The sequence below is a fragment of the Oncorhynchus clarkii genome, chromosome 5, assembly GCF_045791955.1.
Source record: "Oncorhynchus clarkii lewisi isolate Uvic-CL-2024 chromosome 5, UVic_Ocla_1.0, whole genome shotgun sequence".
NCBI lineage: Eukaryota > Metazoa > Chordata > Actinopteri > Salmoniformes > Salmonidae > Oncorhynchus > Oncorhynchus clarkii.
Window position 1 is genome coordinate 81,004,504 of NC_092151.1, and position 18,791 is coordinate 81,023,294.

The 18,791-nt window shown below is 35.6% G+C and overlaps 1 protein-coding gene across 5 annotated transcripts in view; it reads left to right on the plus strand.

Annotated features, from left to right (window-relative positions):
• Positions 1-16,146, plus strand: part of LOC139409440 (cylindromatosis (turban tumor syndrome), like) — a 43,440-nt gene extending 27,294 nt beyond the window's left edge. For 4 of the 5 annotated variants that reach the window (XM_071154599.1, XM_071154597.1, XM_071154600.1 and 1 more), the window contains exons 11-16: positions 10,789-10,921; positions 11,238-11,346; positions 11,462-11,580; positions 11,783-12,008; positions 12,744-12,948; positions 15,447-16,146. In XM_071154599.1, the coding sequence (XP_071010700.1) occupies positions 10,789-10,921; positions 11,238-11,346; positions 11,462-11,580; positions 11,783-12,008; positions 12,744-12,928 (772 nt within the window). In that variant the 3' untranslated portion in view covers positions 12,929-12,948; positions 15,447-16,146. Of the gene's footprint in view, positions 1-10,788; positions 10,922-11,237; positions 11,347-11,461; positions 11,581-11,782; positions 12,009-12,743; positions 14,783-15,446 lie in introns of those variants that run through there. The other variant, XM_071154595.1, reaches the window with a different exon arrangement.
• Positions 16,147-18,791: the final 2,645 nt, after the last annotated feature.

Genomic DNA, 18,791 nt, shown 5'->3' on the forward strand with positions numbered 1-18,791 from the left:
TAAAGAAATCTAAAGACTAGACCTGGTTATAAAGAAATCTAAAGACTAGACCTGGTTATAAAGAAATCTAAAGACTAGACCTGTTAATAAAGAAATCTAAAGACTAGACCTGGTTATAAAGAAATCTAAAGACTAGACCTGTTAATACAGAAATCTAAAGACTAGACCTGTTAATAAAGAAATCTAAAGACTAGACCTGGTTATAAAGAAATCTAAAGACTAGACCTGGTTATAAAGAAATCTAAAGACTAGACCTGTTAATAAAGAAATCTAAAGACTAGACCTGTTAATAAAGAAATCTAAAGACTAGACCTGGTTATAAAGAAATCTAAAGACTAGACCTGGTTATAAAGAAATCCAAAGACTAGACTGGTTATAAAGAAATCTAAAGACTAGACCTGTTAATACAGAAATCTAAAGACTAGACCTGGTTATAAAGAAATCTAAAGACTAGACCTGGTTATAAAGAAATCTAAAGACTAGACCTGGTTATAAAGAAATCTAAAGACTAGACCTGTTAATAAAGAAATCTAAAGACTAGACCTGGTTATAAAGAAATCTAAAGACTAGACCTGGTTATAAAGAAATCTAAAGACCTGGTTATAAAGAAATCTAAAGACCTGGTTATAAAGAAATCTAAAGACTAGACCTGGTTATAAAGAAATCTAAAGACTAGACCTGGTTATAAAGAAATCTATAGACTAGACCTGTTAATAAAGAAATCTAAAGACTAGACCTGGTTATAAAGAAATCTAAAGACTAGACCTGGTTATAAAGAAATCTATAGACTAGACCTGGTTATAAAGAAATCTAAAGACTAGACCTGTTAATAAAGAAATCTAAAGACTAGACCTGGTTATAAAGAAATCTAAAGACTAGACCTGGTTATAAAGAAATCTAAAGACTCGACCTGTTAATACAGAAATCTAAAGACTAGACCTGGTTATAAAGAAATCTAAAGACTAGACCTGGTTATAAAGAAATCTAAAGACTAGACCTGTTAATAAAGAAATCTAAAGACTAGACCTGTTAATAAAGAAATCTATAGACTAGACCTGGTTATAAAGAAATATATAGACTAGACCTGGTTATGAAGAAATCTATAGACTAGACCTGGTTATGAAGAAATCTATAGACTAGACCTGGTTATAAAGAAATCTAAAGACTAGACCTGTTAATACAGAAATCTAAAGACTAGACCTGGTTATAAAGAAATCTAAAGACTAGACCTGGTTATAAAGAAATCTAAAGACCTGGTTATAAAGAAATCTAAAGACTAGACCTGGTTATAAAGAAATCTAAAGACTAGACCTGTTAATAAAGAAATCTAAAGACTAGACCTGGTTATAAAGAAATCTAAAGACTAGACCTGTTAATACAGAAATCTAAAGACTAGACCTGGTTATAAAGAAATCTAAAGACTAGACCTGTTAATACAGAAATCTAAAGACTAGACCTGTTAATAAAGAAATCTAAAGACTAGACCTGGTTATAAAGAAATCTAAAGACTAGACCTGGTTATAAAGAAATCTAAAGACTAGACCTGGTTATAAAGAAATCTAAAGACTAGACCTGGTTATAAAGAAATCTAAAGACTAGACCTGTTAATACAGAAATCTAAAGACTAGACCTGGTTATAAAGAAATCTAAAGACTAGACCTGTTAATAAAGAAATCTAAAGACTAGACCTGGTTATAAAGAAATCTAAAGACTAGACCTGGTTATAAAGAAATCTAAAGACTAGACCTGGTTATAAAGAAATCTAAAGACTAGACCTGTTAATACAGAAATCTAAAGACTAGACCTGGTTATAAAGAAATCTAAAGACTAGACCTGGTTATAAAGAAATCTAAAGACTAGACCTGTTAATAATGAAATCTAAAGACTAGACCTGTTAATAAAGACATCTAAAGACCTGGTTATAAAGAAATCTAAAGACCTGGTTATAAAGAAATCTAAAGACCTGGTTATAAAGAAATCTAAAGACTAGACCTGGTTATAAAGAAATCTAAAGACTAGACCTGGTTATAAAGACATCTAAAGACTAGACCTGTTAATAAAGAAATCTAAAGACTAGACCTGGTTATAAAGAAATCTAAAGACTAGACCTGGTTATAAAGAAATCTAAAGACTAGACCTGTTAATAAAGACATCTAAAGACCTGGTTATAAAGAAATCTAAAGACCTGGTTATAAAGAAATCTAAAGACTAGACCTGGTTATAAAGAAATCTAAAGACTAGACCTGGTTATAAAGAAATCTAAAGACTAGACCTGTTAATAAAGAAATCTAAAGACTAGACCTGGTTATAAAGAAATCCAAAGACTAGACCTGGTTATAAAGAAATCTAAAGACTAGACCTGGTTATAAAGAAATCTAAAGACTAGACCTGGTTATAAAGAAATCTAAAGACTAGACCTGGTTATAAAGAAATCTAAAGACTAGACCTGTTAATACAGAAATCTAAAGACTAGACCTGGTTATAAAGAAATCTAAAGACTAGACCTGGTTATAAAGAAATCTAAAGACTAGACCTGTTAATAAAGAAATCTAAAGACTAGACCTGTTAATAAAGAAATCTATAGACTAGACCTGGTTATAAAGAAATCTATAGACTAGACCTGGTTATGAAGAAATCTATAGACTAGACCTGGTTATGAAGAAATCTATAGACTAGACCTGGTTATAAAGAAATCTAAAGACTAGACCTGTTAATACAGAAATCTAAAGACCAGACCTGGTTATAAAGAAATCTAAAGACTAGACCTGGTTATAAAGAAATCTAAAGACCTGGTTATAAAGAAATCTAAAGACTAGACCTGGTTATAAAGAAATCTAAAGACTAGACCTGTTAATAAAGAAATCTAAAGACTAGACCTGGTTATAAAGAAATCTAAAGACTAGACCTGTTAATACAGAAATCTAAAGACTAGACCTGGTTATAAAGAAATCTAAAGACTAGACCTGTTAATACAGAAATCTAAAGACTAGACCTGTTAATAAAGAAATCTAAAGACTAGACCTGGTTATAAAGAAATCTAAAGACTAGACCTGGTTATAAAGAAATCTAAAGACTAGACCTGGTTATAAAGAAATCTAAAGACTAGACCTGGTTATAAAGAAATCTAAAGACTAGACCTGTTAATACAGAAATCTAAAGACTAGACCTGGTTATAAAGAAATCTAAAGACTAGACCTGTTAATAAAGAAATCTAAAGACTAGACCTGGTTATAAATAAATCTAAAGACTAGACCTGGTTATAAAGAAATCTAAAGACTAGACCTGGTTATAAAGAAATCTAAAGACTAGACCTGTTAATACAGAAATCTAAAGACTAGACCTGGTTATAAAGAAATCTAAAGACTAGACCTGTTAATACAGAAATCTAAAGACTAGACCTGGTTATAAAGAAATCTAAAGACTAGACCTGTTAATACAGAAATCTAAAGACTAGACCTGTTAATAAAGAAATCTAAAGACTAGACCTGGTTATAAAGAAATCTAAAGACTAGACCTGGTTATAAAGAAATCTAAAGACTAGACCTGGTTATAAAGAAATCTAAAGACTAGACCTGGTTATAAAGAAATCTAAAGACTAGACCTGTTAATACAGAAATCTAAAGACTAGACCTGGTTATAAAGAAATCTAAAGACTAGACCTGTTAATAAAGAAATCTAAAGACTAGACCTGGTTATAAAGAAATCTAAAGACTAGACCTGGTTATAAAGAAATCTAAAGACTAGACCTGGTTATAAAGAAATCTAAAGACTAGACCTGTTAATACAGAAATCTAAAGACTAGACCTGGTTATAAAGAAATCTAAAGACTAGACCTGGTTATAAAGAAATCTAAAGACTAGACCTGTTAATAATGAAATCTAAAGACTAGACCTGTTAATAAAGACATCTAAAGACCTGGTTATAAAGAAATCTAAAGACCTGGTTATAAAGAAATCTAAAGACCTGGTTATAAAGAAATCTAAAGACTAGACCTGGTTATAAAGAAATCTAAAGACTAGACCTGGTTATAAAGAAATCTAAAGACTAGACCTGTTAATAAAGAAATCTAAAGACTAGACCTGGTTATAAAGAAATCTAAAGACTAGACCTGGTTATAAAGAAATCCAAAGACTAGACCTGGTTATAAAGAAATCTAAAGACTAGACCTGTTAATAAAGACATCTAAAGACCTGGTTATAAAGAAATCTAAAGACCTGGTTATAAAGAAATCTAAAGACCTGGTTATAAAGAAATCTAAAGACTAGACCTGGTTATAAAGAAATCTAAAGACTAGACCTGGTTATAAAGAAATCTAAAGACTAGACCTGTTAATAAAGAAATCTAAAGACTAGACCTGGTTATAAAGAAATCCAAAGACTAGACCTGGTTATAAAGAAATCTAAAGACTAGACCTGGTTATAAAGAAATCTAAAGACTAGACCTGGTTATAAAGAAATCTAAAGACTAGACCTGGTTATAAAGAAATCTAAAGACTAGACCTGTTAATACAGAAATCTAAAGACTAGACCTGGTTATAAAGAAATCTAAAGACTAGACCTGGTTATAAAGAAATCTAAAGACTAGACCTGTTAATAAAGAAATCTAAAGACTAGACCTGTTAATAAAGAAATCTATAGACTAGACCTGGTTATAAAGAAATCTATAGACTAGACCTGGTTATGAAGAAATCTATAGACTAGACCTGGTTATGAAGAAATCTATAGACTAGACCTGGTTATAAAGAAATCTAAAGACTAGACCTGTTAATACAGAAATCTAAAGACCAGACCTGGTTATAAAGAAATCTAAAGACTAGACCTGGTTATAAAGAAATCTAAAGACCTGGTTATAAAGAAATCTAAAGACTAGACCTGGTTATAAAGAAATCTAAAGACTAGACCTGTTAATAAAGAAATCTAAAGACTAGACCTGGTTATAAAGAAATCTAAAGACTAGACCTGTTAATACAGAAATCTAAAGACTAGACCTGGTTATAAAGAAATCTAAAGACTAGACCTGTTAATACAGAAATCTAAAGACTAGACCTGTTAATAAAGAAATCTAAAGACTAGACCTGGTTATAAAGAAATCTAAAGACTAGACCTGGTTATAAAGAAATCTAAAGACTAGACCTGGTTATAAAGAAATCTAAAGACTAGACCTGGTTATAAAGAAATCTAAAGACTAGACCTGTTAATACAGAAATCTAAAGACTAGACCTGGTTATAAAGAAATCTAAAGACTAGACCTGTTAATAAAGAAATCTAAAGACTAGACCTGGTTATAAATAAATCTAAAGACTAGACCTGGTTATAATGAAATCTAAAGACTAGACCTGGTTATAAAGAAATCTAAAGACTAGACCTGTTAATACAGAAATCTAAAGACTAGACCTGGTTATAAAGAAATCTAAAGACTAGACCTGGTTATAAAGAAATCTAAAGACTAGACCTGTTAATAATGAAATCTAAAGACTAGACCTGTTAATAAAGACATCTAAAGACCTGGTTATAAAGAAATCTAAAGACCTGGTTATAAAGAAATCTAAAGACTAGACCTGGTTATAAAGAAATCTAAAGACTAGACCTGGTTATAAAGAAATCTAAAGACTAGACCTGTTAATAAAGACATCTAAAGACTAGACCTGGTTATAAAGAAATCTAAAGACCTGGTTATAAAGAAATCTAAAGACTAGACCTGTTAATAAAGAAATCTATAGACTAGACCTGGTTATAAAGAAATCTAAAGACTAGACCTGGTTATAAAGAAATCTAAAGACTAGACCTGGTTATAAAGAAATCTAAAGACTAGACCTGGTTATAAAGAAATCTAAAGACTAGACCTGGTTATAAAGAAATCTAAAGACTAGACCTGGTTATAAAGAAATCTAAAGACTAGACCTGGTTATAAAGAAATCTAAAGACTAGACCTGGTTATAAAGAAATCTAAAGACTAGACCTGTTAATAAAGAAATCTATAGACTAGACCTGGTTATAAAGAAATCTAAAGACTAGACCTGGTTATAAAGAAATCTAAAGACTAGACCTGGTTATAAAGAAATCTAAAGACTAGACCTGGTTATAAAGAAATCTAAAGACTAGACCTGGTTATAAAGAAATCTAAAGACTAGACCTGGTTATAAAGAAATCTAAAGACTAGACCTGGTTATAAAGAAATCTAAAGACTAGACCTGGTTATAAAGAAATCTAAAGACTAGACCTGGTTATAAAGAAATCTAAAGACTAGACCTGGTTATAAAGAAATCTAAAGACTAGACCTGGTTATAAAGAAATCTATAGACTAGACCTGGTTATAAAGAAATCTAAAGACTAGACCTGGTTATAAAGAAATCTAAAGACTAGACCTGTTAATAAAGAAATCTAAAGACTAGACCTGGTTATAAAGAAATCTATAGACTAGACCTGGTTATAAAGAAATCTATAGACTAGACCTGTTAATAAAGAAATCTAAAGACTTGACCTGGTTATAAAGAAATCTAAAGACTAGACCTGGTTATAAAGAAATCTATAGACTAGACCTGGTTATAAAGAAATCTAAAGACTAGACCTGGTTATAAAGACATCTATAGACTAGACCTGGTTATAAAGAAATCTAAAGACTAGACCTGGTTATAAAGAAATCTAAAGACTAGACCTGTTAATAAAGAAATCTAAAGACTAGACCTGGTTATAAAGAAATCTAAAGACTAGACCTGGTTATAAAGAAATCTAAAGACTAGACCTGGTCATAAAGAAATCTAAAGACTAGACCTGTTAATAAAGAAATCTAAAGACCTGGTTATAAAGAAATCTAAAGACCTGGTTATAAAGAAATCTAAAGACTAGACCTGGTTATAAAGAAATCTAAAGACTAGACCTGGTTATAAAGAAATCTATAGACTAGACCTGGTTATAAAGAAATCTAAAGACTAGACCTGGTTATAAAGAAATCTAAAGACTAGACCTGGTTATAAAGAAATCTAAAGACTAGACCTGGTTATAAAGAAATCTATAGACTAGACCTGGTTATAAAGAAATCTAAAGACTAGACCTGGTTATAAAGAAATCTAAAGACTAGACCTGGTTATAAAGAAATCTAAAGACTAGACCTGGTTATAAAGAAATCTAAAGACTAGACCTGGTTATAAAGAAATCTAAAGACTAGACCTGGTTATAAAGAAATCTAAAGACTAGACCTGTTAATAAAGAAATCTAAATACTAGACCTGGTTATAAAGAAATCTAAAGACTAGACCTGGTTATAAAGACATCTAAAGACCTGGTTATAAAGAAATCTAAAGACTAGACCTGGTTATAAAGAAATCTAAAGACTAGACCTGGTTATAAAGAAATCTAAAGACTAGACCTGGTTATAAAGAAATCTAAAGACCTGGTTATAAAGAAATCTAAAGACTAGACCTGGTTATAAAGAAATCTAAAGACTAGACCTGGTTATAAAGAAATCTAAAGACTAGACCTGGTTATAAAGAAATATAAAGACTAGACCTGGTTATAAAGAAATCTAAAGACTAGACCTGGTTATAAAGAAATCTAAAGACCTGGTTATAAAGAAATCTAAAGACTAGACCTGGTTATAAAGAAATCTAAAGACTAGACCTGGTTATAAAGAAATCTAAAGACTAGACCTGGTTATAAAGAAATCTAAAGACTAGACCTGGTTATAAAGAAATCTAAAGACTAGACCTGGTTATAAAGAAATCTAAAGACTAGACCTGGTTATAAAGAAATCTAAAGACTAGACCTGGTTATAAAGAAATCTAAAGACTAGACCTGGTTATAAAGACATCTAAAGACTAGACCTGGTTATAAAGAAATCTAAAGACTTGACCTGGTTATAAAGAAATCTATAGACTAGACCTGGTTATAAAGAAATCTAAAGACTAGACCTGTTAATAAAGACATCTAAAGACTAGACCTGTTTATAAAGAAATCTAAAGACTAGACCTGTTAATAAAGAAATCTAAAGACTAGACCTGGTTATAAAGAAATCTAAAGACTAGACCTGTTAATAAAGACATCTAAAGACTAGACCTGTTTATAAAGAAATCTAAAGACTAGACCTGTTAATAAAGAAATCTAAAGACTAGACCTGTTAATAAAGAAATCTAAAGACTAGACCTGTTAATAAAGAAATCTAAAGACTAGACCTGGTTATAAAGAAATCTAAAGACTAGACCTGGTTATAAAGAAATCTAAAGACTAGACCTGTTAATAAAGAAATCTAAAGACTAGACCTGTTAATAAAGAAATCTAAAGACTAGACCTGGTTATAAAGAAATCTAAATACTAGACCTGGTTATAAAGACATCTATAGACTAGACCTGGTTATAAAGAAATCTAAAGACTAGACCTGGTTATAAAGAAATCTAAAGACTAGACCTGGTCATAAAGAAATCTAAAGACTAGACCTGTTAATAAAGAAATCTAAAGACCTGGTTATAAAGAAATCTAAAGACCTGGTTATAAAGAAATCTAAAGACTAGACCTGGTTATAAAGAAATCTAAAGACTAGACCTGGTTATAAAGAAATCTATAGACTAGACCTGGTTATAAAGAAATCTAAAGACTAGACCTGGTTATAAAGAAATCTAAAGACTAGACCTGGTTATAAAGAAATCTATAGACTAGACCTGGTTATAAAGAAATCTAAAGACTAGACCTGGTTATAAAGAAATCTAAAGACTAGACCTGGTTATAAAGAAATCTAAAGACTAGACCTGGTTATAAAGAAATCTAAAGACTAGACCTGTTAATAAAGAAATCTAAAGACTAGACCTGGTTATAAAGAAATCTAAAGACTAGACCTGGTTATAAAGAAATCTAAAGACTAGACCTGGTTATAAAGAAATCTAAAGACTAGACCTGTTAATAAAGAAATCTAAAGACTAGACCTGGTTATAAAGAAATCTAAAGACTAGACCTGTTAATAAAGAAATCTAAAGACTAGACCTGGTTATAAAGAAATCTAAAGACTAGACCTGGTTATAAAGAAATCTAAAGACTAGACCTGGTTATAAAGAAATCTAAAGACTAGACCTGGTTATAAAGAAATCTAAAGACTAGACCTGGTTATAAAGAAATCTAAAGACTAGACCTGGTTATAAAGAAATCTAAAGACTAGACCTGTTAATAAAGAAATCTAAATACTAGACCTGGTTATAAAGAAATCTAAAGACTAGACCTGGTTATAAAGACATCTAAAGACCTGGTTATAAAGAAATCTAAAGACTAGACCTGGTTATAAAGAAATCTAAAGACTAGACCTGGTTATAAAGAAATCTAAAGACTAGACCTGGTTATAAAGAAATCTAAAGACTAGACCTGGTTATAAAGAAATCTAAAGACCTGGTTATAAAGAAATCTAAAGACTAGACCTGGTTATAAAGAAATCTAAAGACTAGACCTGGTTATAAAGAAATCTAAAGACTAGACCTGGTTATAAAGAAATATAAAGACTAGACCTGGTTATAAAGAAATCTAAAGACTAGACCTGGTTATAAAGAAATCTAAAGACTAGACCTGGTTATAAAGAAATCTAAAGACTAGACCTGGTTATAAAGAAATCTAAAGACTAGACCTGGTTATAAAGAAATCTAAAGACTAGACCTGGTTATAAAGAAATCTAAAGACTAGACCTGGTTATAAAGAAATCTAAAGACTAGACCTGGTTATAAAGAAATCTAAAGACTAGACCTGGTTATAAAGAAATCTAAAGACTAGACCTGGTTATAAAGAAATCTAAAGACTAGACCTGGTTATAAAGACATCTAAAGACTAGACCTGGTTATAAAGAAATCTAAAGACTTGACCTGGTTATAAAGAAATCTATAGACTAGACCTGGTTATAAAGAAATCTAAAGACTAGACCTGTTAATAAAGACATCTAAAGACTAGACCTGTTTATAAAGAAATCTAAAGACTAGACCTGTTAATAAAGAAATCTAAAGACTAGACCTGGTTATAAAGAAATCTAAAGACTAGACCTGTTAATAAAGACATCTAAAGACTAGACCTGTTTATAAAGAAATCTAAAGACTAGACCTGTTAATAAAGAAATCTAAAGACTAGACCTGTTAATAAAGAAATCTAAAGACTAGACCTGTTAATAAAGAAATCTAAAGACTAGACCTGGTTATAAAGAAATCTATAGACTAGACCTGGTTATAAAGAAATCTAAAGACTAGACCTGTTAATAAAGAAATCTAAAGACTAGACCTGGTTATAAAGAAATCTAAAGACTAGACCTGGTTATAAAGAAATCTAAAGACTAGACCTGGTTATAAAGAAATCTATAGACTAGACCTGGTTATAAAGAAATCTAAAGACTAGACCTGGTTATGAAGAAATCTATAGACTAGACCTGGTTATAAAGAAATCTAAAGACTAGACCTGGTTATAAAGAAATCTAAAGACCTGGTTATAAAGAAATCTAAAGACTAGACCTGTTAATAAAGAAATCTATAGACTAGACCTGGTTATAAAGAAATCTAAAGACTAGACCTGTTAATAAAGAAATCTAAAGACTAGACCTGGTTATAAAGAAATCTAAAGACTAGACCTGTTAATACAGAAATCTAAAGACTAGACCTGGTTATAAAGAAATCTAAAGACTAGACCTGGTTATAACGAAATCTAAAGACTAGACCTGGTTATGAAGAAATCTAAAGACTAGACCTGGTTATAAAGAAATCTAAAGACTAGACCTGGTTATAAAGAAATCTAAAGACTGGGTTATGAAGAAATCTAAAGACTAGACCTGTTGTCTCCAGGTCAGCAGGGGGAAAGGTCCAGGACAGTTACTGTTATCAAATCTTCCTGGATAACAACCACAGCCTGGTTCTGCCTACTGTCCAACACCTGCTGGAACACTCCTTCCACAGCGCAGGACTCAAACTGGCAGAGGTAGGGGTGTGTGTGTGGGTTTGTGTGTGTGGGTGTGTTTGTGTGGGTGTGGGTGGGTGGGGGTGGGTGGGTGTGGGTGGGTGTTTGTGGGTGGGTGTGTGAGGGTGGGTGGGTTTGTGTGGGTGCACAGTACTCGCTCACTATGCTCATTCTCATTTATCTAAAATTCCTCTAGATGGCGCTGTTTGATAAGTCTTCTGCTACAACTGAACTAATGTGTGTTTATGACTACTAGACTATACAACGGTCTCCAGATTGGTAGTCTACTGTAGTCAGTGGTTGTGTAGTGACTGTATGTCTCTTCCTCTCCTTCTAGGTGCCGTCTTGTCTGATCCTCCAGATGCCTCGCTTTGGGAAGAAGTTCAAGATGTTTCAGAAGATTATCCCTTCACTGGAGCTGGACATTACTGACCTCCTCTCTGAAGGTAGTTCACACACACCACACACACACACACACACACACACACACACACACACACACATTGCCACTCAAGGATACACCATATATCTGTGCAGAGATGTGACGTGGTGTGTGTTCAGGTCCCCAGCAGTGTGTGTTGTGTGGTCAGCTGGCATATGAGGAGTGTGTGGACTGCTTCAGAGACCCAGTCTTCAGCAGGACAGGATTTAAAGTGTTCTGCAGGACCTGCTCCTCTCAGGTAGGACGTAAGGACAGACTGACACACTCCACTCTGTGTGTGTACCTGTCATAGTGTTGTGTGTCATTATACGTGTATGAGATCATACTACATTGCAGTCGGAGTACACAGAATCAGTGATCTACAAATCACTTTGCATCCCAAATAATTACTCTATATTTAATTAGGATTAGTGATTCTGCACCTCTGTCTCCTTCTCCAGGTGCACTCTCACCCCGAGCGGCTGTCCCACAGCCCCTCCCCCCTGCAGCTCCCTGAGGGTTACCCCGCCCCCACTACCCTCCGAGCCCCGCCCCCTGCCCCACCCAGAGAGAGACTGGAGCTGTTTGCAGTGCTGTGCATAGAGACCAGTCACTATGTCTCCTTCATCAAACATGGACCAAACAGCACAGACTGGATCTTCTTTGACAGCATGGCTGACAGACATGGTGAGGTTGTGTGGAAAACCATCCTTGTTTCCTCCATTCCTTTCAAACCTCATTGGAGGTCAGAAGGAAGCACCTTGGGTCCTTTCCTCCAATACGCATTGAGAGGAATAGAGGAAACAAGGATGGCAGAAGCAAGGATTTGACGGCTAGTAATGTTTTCAGACACCAACAGTGGGTTTGAATTTTCTCTGTCTCGCTCTCTGTCTCACTCTCTGTCTCACTCTCTGTCTCACTCTCTGTCTTTGTCTCATTCTCTGTCTTTGTCTCATTCTGTCTTTGTCTTATTCTCTCTCATTCTCTCTCATTTTCTGTCTCATTCTCTATCTCTCTCTGTCTCATTCTCTGTCTCATTTTCTGTCTCATTCTGTCTTTGTCTCATTCTCTTTCTCTGTCTCATTCTCTGTCTCTGTCTCATTCTCTCTCTCTGTCTCATTCTCTGTCTCTGTCTCATGCTCTGTCTCTGTCTCATTCTCTGTCTCTCTCATTCTCTGTCTCATTCTCTGTCTCTGTCTCATTCTCTCTCTCTCTTACTCTCTCATTTTCTCTCTCTCTCTCTCTCTCTCTCTCTCATTTTCTCTCTCTCTCATGTTCTCTCTCTCTCTCTCATTCTCTGTCTGTCTCATTCTCTCTCTCTCATTCTCTGTCTCATTCTCTGTCTCATTCTCTGTCTCATTCTCTGTCTCTGTCTCATTCGCTGTCTTTCTCTCTCTTTCTCTCTTTCTGTGTGTGTTTCAGGAGAGAGGGATGGCTTCAACATTCCCCAGGTGGAGGCATGTCCAGAGGTTGGCATGTACCTGGTCATGTCACCCGCCGAGCTGGCCAACCAGGTGCCTCGGGACATGAAGGGCGTGGCTAAGCGTCTGTTCTGTGATGCCTACATGTACCTGTACCAGAGTACCAGCATCAGCCTCTACCGCTGACAGAAGGCAGGACCACATGGGTAATTCCACACCTCAAATTTGAGCGTTGTACAACTATTGTACTACTTGTCTATAAGTAAAAATGGATGGGACCTCTGTTCACTGCTTATACTGTCCAAATGGCCCAAATGTTATAGTGCCTTATGATATTGTGTGTGTGTGAGAGTAATATATGTGTTTGGACAAACCTACTCATTCAAGGGTTTTTATTGTTTATGTTCTACATTGTAGAGCAATAGTGAAGACAACACAATGAAATAACACATGGAATCATGTAGTAGCCAAAAAAGTGTTAAACAAATCAAAATATATTTTAGATTCTTCAAAGTAGCCACCCTTTGCCTTGATGAAAGCATTCACCTGGAATGCTTTTCCAACAGTCTTAAAGGAGTTCCCTGCTTTTCCTTCACTCTGCGGTCCAACTCATCCCAAACCATCTCAATTGGGTTGAGGTTGGGTGATTGCAGAGGCCAGGTCATCTGATGCAGCACTCCATCACTCTCCTTCTTGGTCAAATAGCCCTTACACAGCCTGGAGGTGTGTTGGGTCATTGTCCTGTTGAAAAACAAATGATAGTCCCACTAAGCACAAACCAGATGGGATGGCGTATCGCTGCAGAATGCTGTGGTAGTCATGCTGGTTAAGTGTGCCTTGAATTCTAAATAAATCACAGACAGTATCACCAGCAAAGCACCATCACACCTCCTCCACGGTGGGAACCACACATGCAGAGATCATCTGTTCACCTACTCTGCGTCTCACAAAGACACGGCGGTTGGAACTAAAAATCTCAAATTTGGACTCATCAAACCAAAGGACAGATTTCCACTGGTTTGATGTTCATTGCTTATGTTTCTTGGCCTGAGCAAGTCTCTTCTTATTATTGGTGTCCTTTAGTAGTGATTTCTTTGCAGTAATTCGACCATGATGGCCTGAGTCACGTAATCTCCTCTGAACAGTTGATGTTGAGATGTGTCTGTTACTTTATTTATTTGGGCTACAATCTGAGGTGCTGTTAACTCTAATGAACTTATCCTCTACAGCAGAGGTAACTCTGGGTCTTCCTTCCCTGAGGTGGTCCTCATGAGAGCCAGTTTCATCATAGCTCTTGATGGTTTTTGTGTTCTACATTGTAGAAGAAACTTTCAAAGTTCTTGACATTTTCCACATTGACTGACCTTCATGTCATGATGGACTGTCATTTCTCTTTGCTTATTTGAGCTGTTCTTGCCATAATATGGACTTGGTCTTTTACCAAATAGTATTGTCTTCTGTATACCACCCCTACCTTGTCACAACACAGCTGACTGGCTCAAACGCATTAAGAGGGAAAGAAATTCCACAAATGAACTCTTAACAGCTGTTAATTCAAATGCATTCCAGGTGGCTACCTCATAATGCTGGTTGAGAGAATGCCAAGAGTGTGCAAAGCTGTCATCAAGGCAAAGGGTGGCTACTTTGAAGAATATAAAATATATTTGGATTTGTTAACACTTTTTTGGTTACTACATGATTCCATATGTGTTGTTTCATTGTTTTGTTGTCTTCACTATTATCCTACAATGTAGAACATTGTAAAAAATAAAGAAAAACCCTTGAATGAGTAGGTGTGTCCAAACTTTTGACTGTTGATATATATATTAAAAAATGGAAACGTATGACTTCCATAGGCCTTCTAAAAGCCAAAGATATGTTCACTTTATGTAAAAAGTATTGGGGTGAATTATAGTGCCCTTTCTCCTCTTGTAAATGCATCCAAATAATCAGAAAATATATAATGATTTGTACTTTCTGATAAAGTGCCGTATCAAAGTCAAGAATTCCAACGTTTTTCAAATAAATGTGTACCTCACCCCTCTGTACTTTTATTATACTGTGCAATATCATGGGGATCCAGGGTTAATGGATAGGACTACTGATCAGATAGGGAAAGGAGGGTTGCAGCTGGCCAGTTAGATTACTTTTGACCTCTTTGTGTTTGTTTTTATTTGCACTGGGTGACTTGTTTTGGATGTAGAACGTTAGACTTTATAATTTTTTTGACATTACTATTCCAGGGGAGGTTATGCTGTTTATACAATAATTTGTATAATTGTAAATGTAATACTTGGAAGTTGGAATGTATAAGAATCTATCTTAATATTTACCGCTGACTGTCTGTGATTTTTTTAAGATTGTCCTTTTGTAGAACTTGACAATGTGATTATTTGCACTTTACTGACTTTATTTGTTGTTGTTTTACTATAATTTTTAGAACTATGCCTTCGTATTGGTAGCTATGCATATCTTAGAATTATTTCCCTGGGGTTTTCTGATTATTGTAATATTTACAAAAAAAGGCTAAAAGGAATGAATTTGAATATTTGCATGTGTACGCTATGAAATGCTAGATTATATACAAGTGTGTTAGTGCAAGTATGTCCTTACTTGTATGTTTGTAGGCCACTGTCCCTTTCACTATCTGAATTGGCACAGAATTATTCTCTCATCCCTTTTCTCTTTTCCATCTTTCACTTAGCATCGGGCAGAAAAGGGAGCGCCTCAAAGCTGAATAAATCAACAGTGATAACATCTTCTCACCACTTCATATTCCTAATGTGATCAGAGGGAGATGAGAGAGGGTCAGAGAGAGAGATAGAATCACTTAGAGGTAGGGACAGAGGCTGGGGGGCGGGGGCATTGCTTTTGGAAGGCTGTTGGAGCACTTTTCTTTAGGAAGTGGGTTAACTAAGGAGATCATTTGATCTGATAAACATTAACACAGGAGCAGCATACTATTTAGCCTCAATCTATATGAAATAATAAACATGTTTGTTATATCTCTGTGCTCAAAAGGTTATTCTGAGGTGAGCCTCTGGCGTACGACTGGGCTACATCCCAAATGGCACCCTGTTTCGTATAAAGTGCACTACTTTTGACCAGAGCACTACATACTGTAGGGAATGGGTTGTGATTTGGGATACATCTGGGCTTACACAAGGCAGGTATTGATGTACAGAAAATCACATCTCTTTGACATTTATAGAGCCAATTTATATGAAATTGCCAATTTTCTGCAAACTTCCCCCTTTTCTACTCTGTGAGGTCATTATGGTGCAAAATGAAAGAAATTAAACCCTTTTCTACTCTGTGAGGTCATTATGGTGCAAAATGAAAGAAATTAAACCCTTTTCTACTCTGTGAGGTCATTATGGTGCAAAATGAAAGAAATTAAACCCTTTTCTACTCTGTGAGGTCATTATGGTGCAAAATGAAAGAAATTAAACCCTTTTCTACTCTGTGAGGTCATTATGGTGCAAAATGAAAGAAATTAAACCCTTTTCTACTCTGTGAGGTCATTATGGTGCAAAATGAAAGAAATTAAACCCTTTTCTACTCTGTGAGGTCATTATGGTGCAAAATGAAAGAAATTAAACCCTTTTCTACTCTGTGAGGTCGTTATGGTGCAAAATGAAAGAAATTAAACCCTTTTCTACTCTGTGAGGTCATTATGGTGCAAAATGAAAGAAATTAAACCCTTTTCTTCTTCTTTTTGTAACTCTTCTGACTGCACTGGCTTCTTCTAAGTACTTCCTATTTCCTTGCATTCTCTCTTTTCCTATCTCGGTAAACTTTGATAGACGTGTCTATTAGTTGGCAGCATTTATCTTCGTTGGGCACATGCCAACTCTCCCCCACCCCCCAACCTTCAGAACAAACAGAACAAACAGGACAGCATTTGCACTCAAATCCTCAATTCCTGACCTGAATTTTGTTTTCTGTGCCCAATTCACATGATGGGTCCTGACCCTGGTCAGTGGTGTAAAGTACTTAGGTAAAAATACTTTTGAGTACTACTTAAGTCGTTTTTTACTTGACTATTTATATATATATATATATAAACCGTCTGGTTTGCTTAATATAAGGAATTTTAAATTATTAATACTTTTACTTTTGATACTTAAGAATATTTTAGCAATTACATTTACTTTTGCTGTATAAGTATATTTAAAACCAAATATTTTTTTGCTTTTACTCAAGTAGGATTTTACTGGGTGACTTCACTTTTACATGAGTCATTTTCTATTAAGGTATCATTACTTTTACTCAAGTATGACATTTGGGTACTTTTTATACCACTGGATGTGGCTGACCCTGAGCAAGTAGTTAGTACAGTAGGTCTCCATAGCTCATATGAACCCTCTGATGCTATTGAGTTCTGACAGGTAAGGCCTTTCTGCTTTCATACAGTTTCTATAGCCTGGTCCCAGATCTGTTTGTGGTATCGCCAACTCCTTTCCACTCATTGACACATCAAACATAAATCAAATAAAATTTTACTGGTCACATACACATGGTTGGCAGATGTTAATGCGAGTGTAGCGAAATGCTTGTGCTTCTAGTTCCGACCATGCAGTAATATCTAACAATTAATCTAACAATTTCACAACAACTACCTTATACACACAAGTGTAAAGGAATGAATAAGAATATGTACATAAAAATATATGGATGAGCGATGGCCGAACGGCATAGGCAAGATGCAGTAGATGGTATAGAGTACAGTATATACATATGAGATGTGTAATGTAGGGTACGTAAACATTATATAAAGTGGCATTGTTTAAAGTGGCTAGTGATACATTTATTACATCCAATTATAAATTATTAAAGTGGCTAGAGATTTGAGTCTGTATGTTTGTTGGCAGCAGCCACTCAATGTTAGTGATGGCTGTTTAACAGTCTGATGGCCTTGAGAAAGAGGCCATCGGGAGTCTCTCGGTCCCCGCTTTGATGCAGCTGTACTGACCTCGCCTTCTGGATGATAGTGGGGTGAACAGGCAGTGGCTCGGGTGGTTGTTGTCCTTGATGATCTTTTTGGCCTTCCTGTGACATTGGGTGGTGTAGGTGACCTGGAGGCCAGGTAGTTTGCCCCCGGTGATGCGTTGTGCAGACCTCACTACCCTCTGGAGAGTGGGCGGAGCAGTTGCCGTACCATGCGGTGATACAGCCCGACAGGATGCTCTTGATTGTGCATCTGTAAAGGTTTTTGAGTGTTTTTGGTGACAAGCCAAATTTATTCAGCCTCCTGAGGTTGAAGAGGCGCTGCTGTGCCTTCTTCGCCATGTTGTCTGTGTGGTGGACATTTCAGTTTGACCGTGATGTGTACGCCGAGGAACTTAAAACTTTCCACCTTCTCCACTACTGTCCCGTCGATGTGGATAGGGGGGATGCTCCCTCTGCTGTTTCCTGAAGTCCACGATCATCTCCTTTGTTTTGCTGACGTTGAGTGTGAGGTTATTTTCCTGACACCACACTCTGAGGACCCTAACCTCCTCCCTGTAGGCCGTCTCGTCGTTGTTGGTAATCAAGCCTACCACTGTAGTGTCGTCTGCAAACTTGATGATTGAGTTGGAGGCGTGCATGGTCACGCAGTCATGGGTGAACAGGGAGTACAGAAGAGGGCTGAGAATGCACTCTTTTGGGGTCCCAGTGTTGAGGATCAGCGGGGTGGAGATGTTGTTTCCTACCCTCACCACCTGGGGGCGGCCTGTCAGGAAGTCCAGGACCCAGTTGCATAGGGCGGGTCGAGACCCAGGGTCTCGAGCATGATGATGAGTTTGGAGGGTACTATGGTGTTAAATGCTGAGCTGTAGTCGATGAACAGCATTCTTACATAGGTATTCCTCTTGTCCAGATGGGATAGGGCAGTGTGCAGTGTGATTGCGATTGTGTCGTCTATGGACCTATTGGGGTGGTAAGCAAATTGGAGTGGGTCTAGGGTGTCAGGTAGGGTGGAGGTGATGTGGTCCTTGACTAGTCTCTCAAAGCACTTCATGATGATGGAAGTGAGTGCTACGGGACGATATTCATTTAGCTCAGT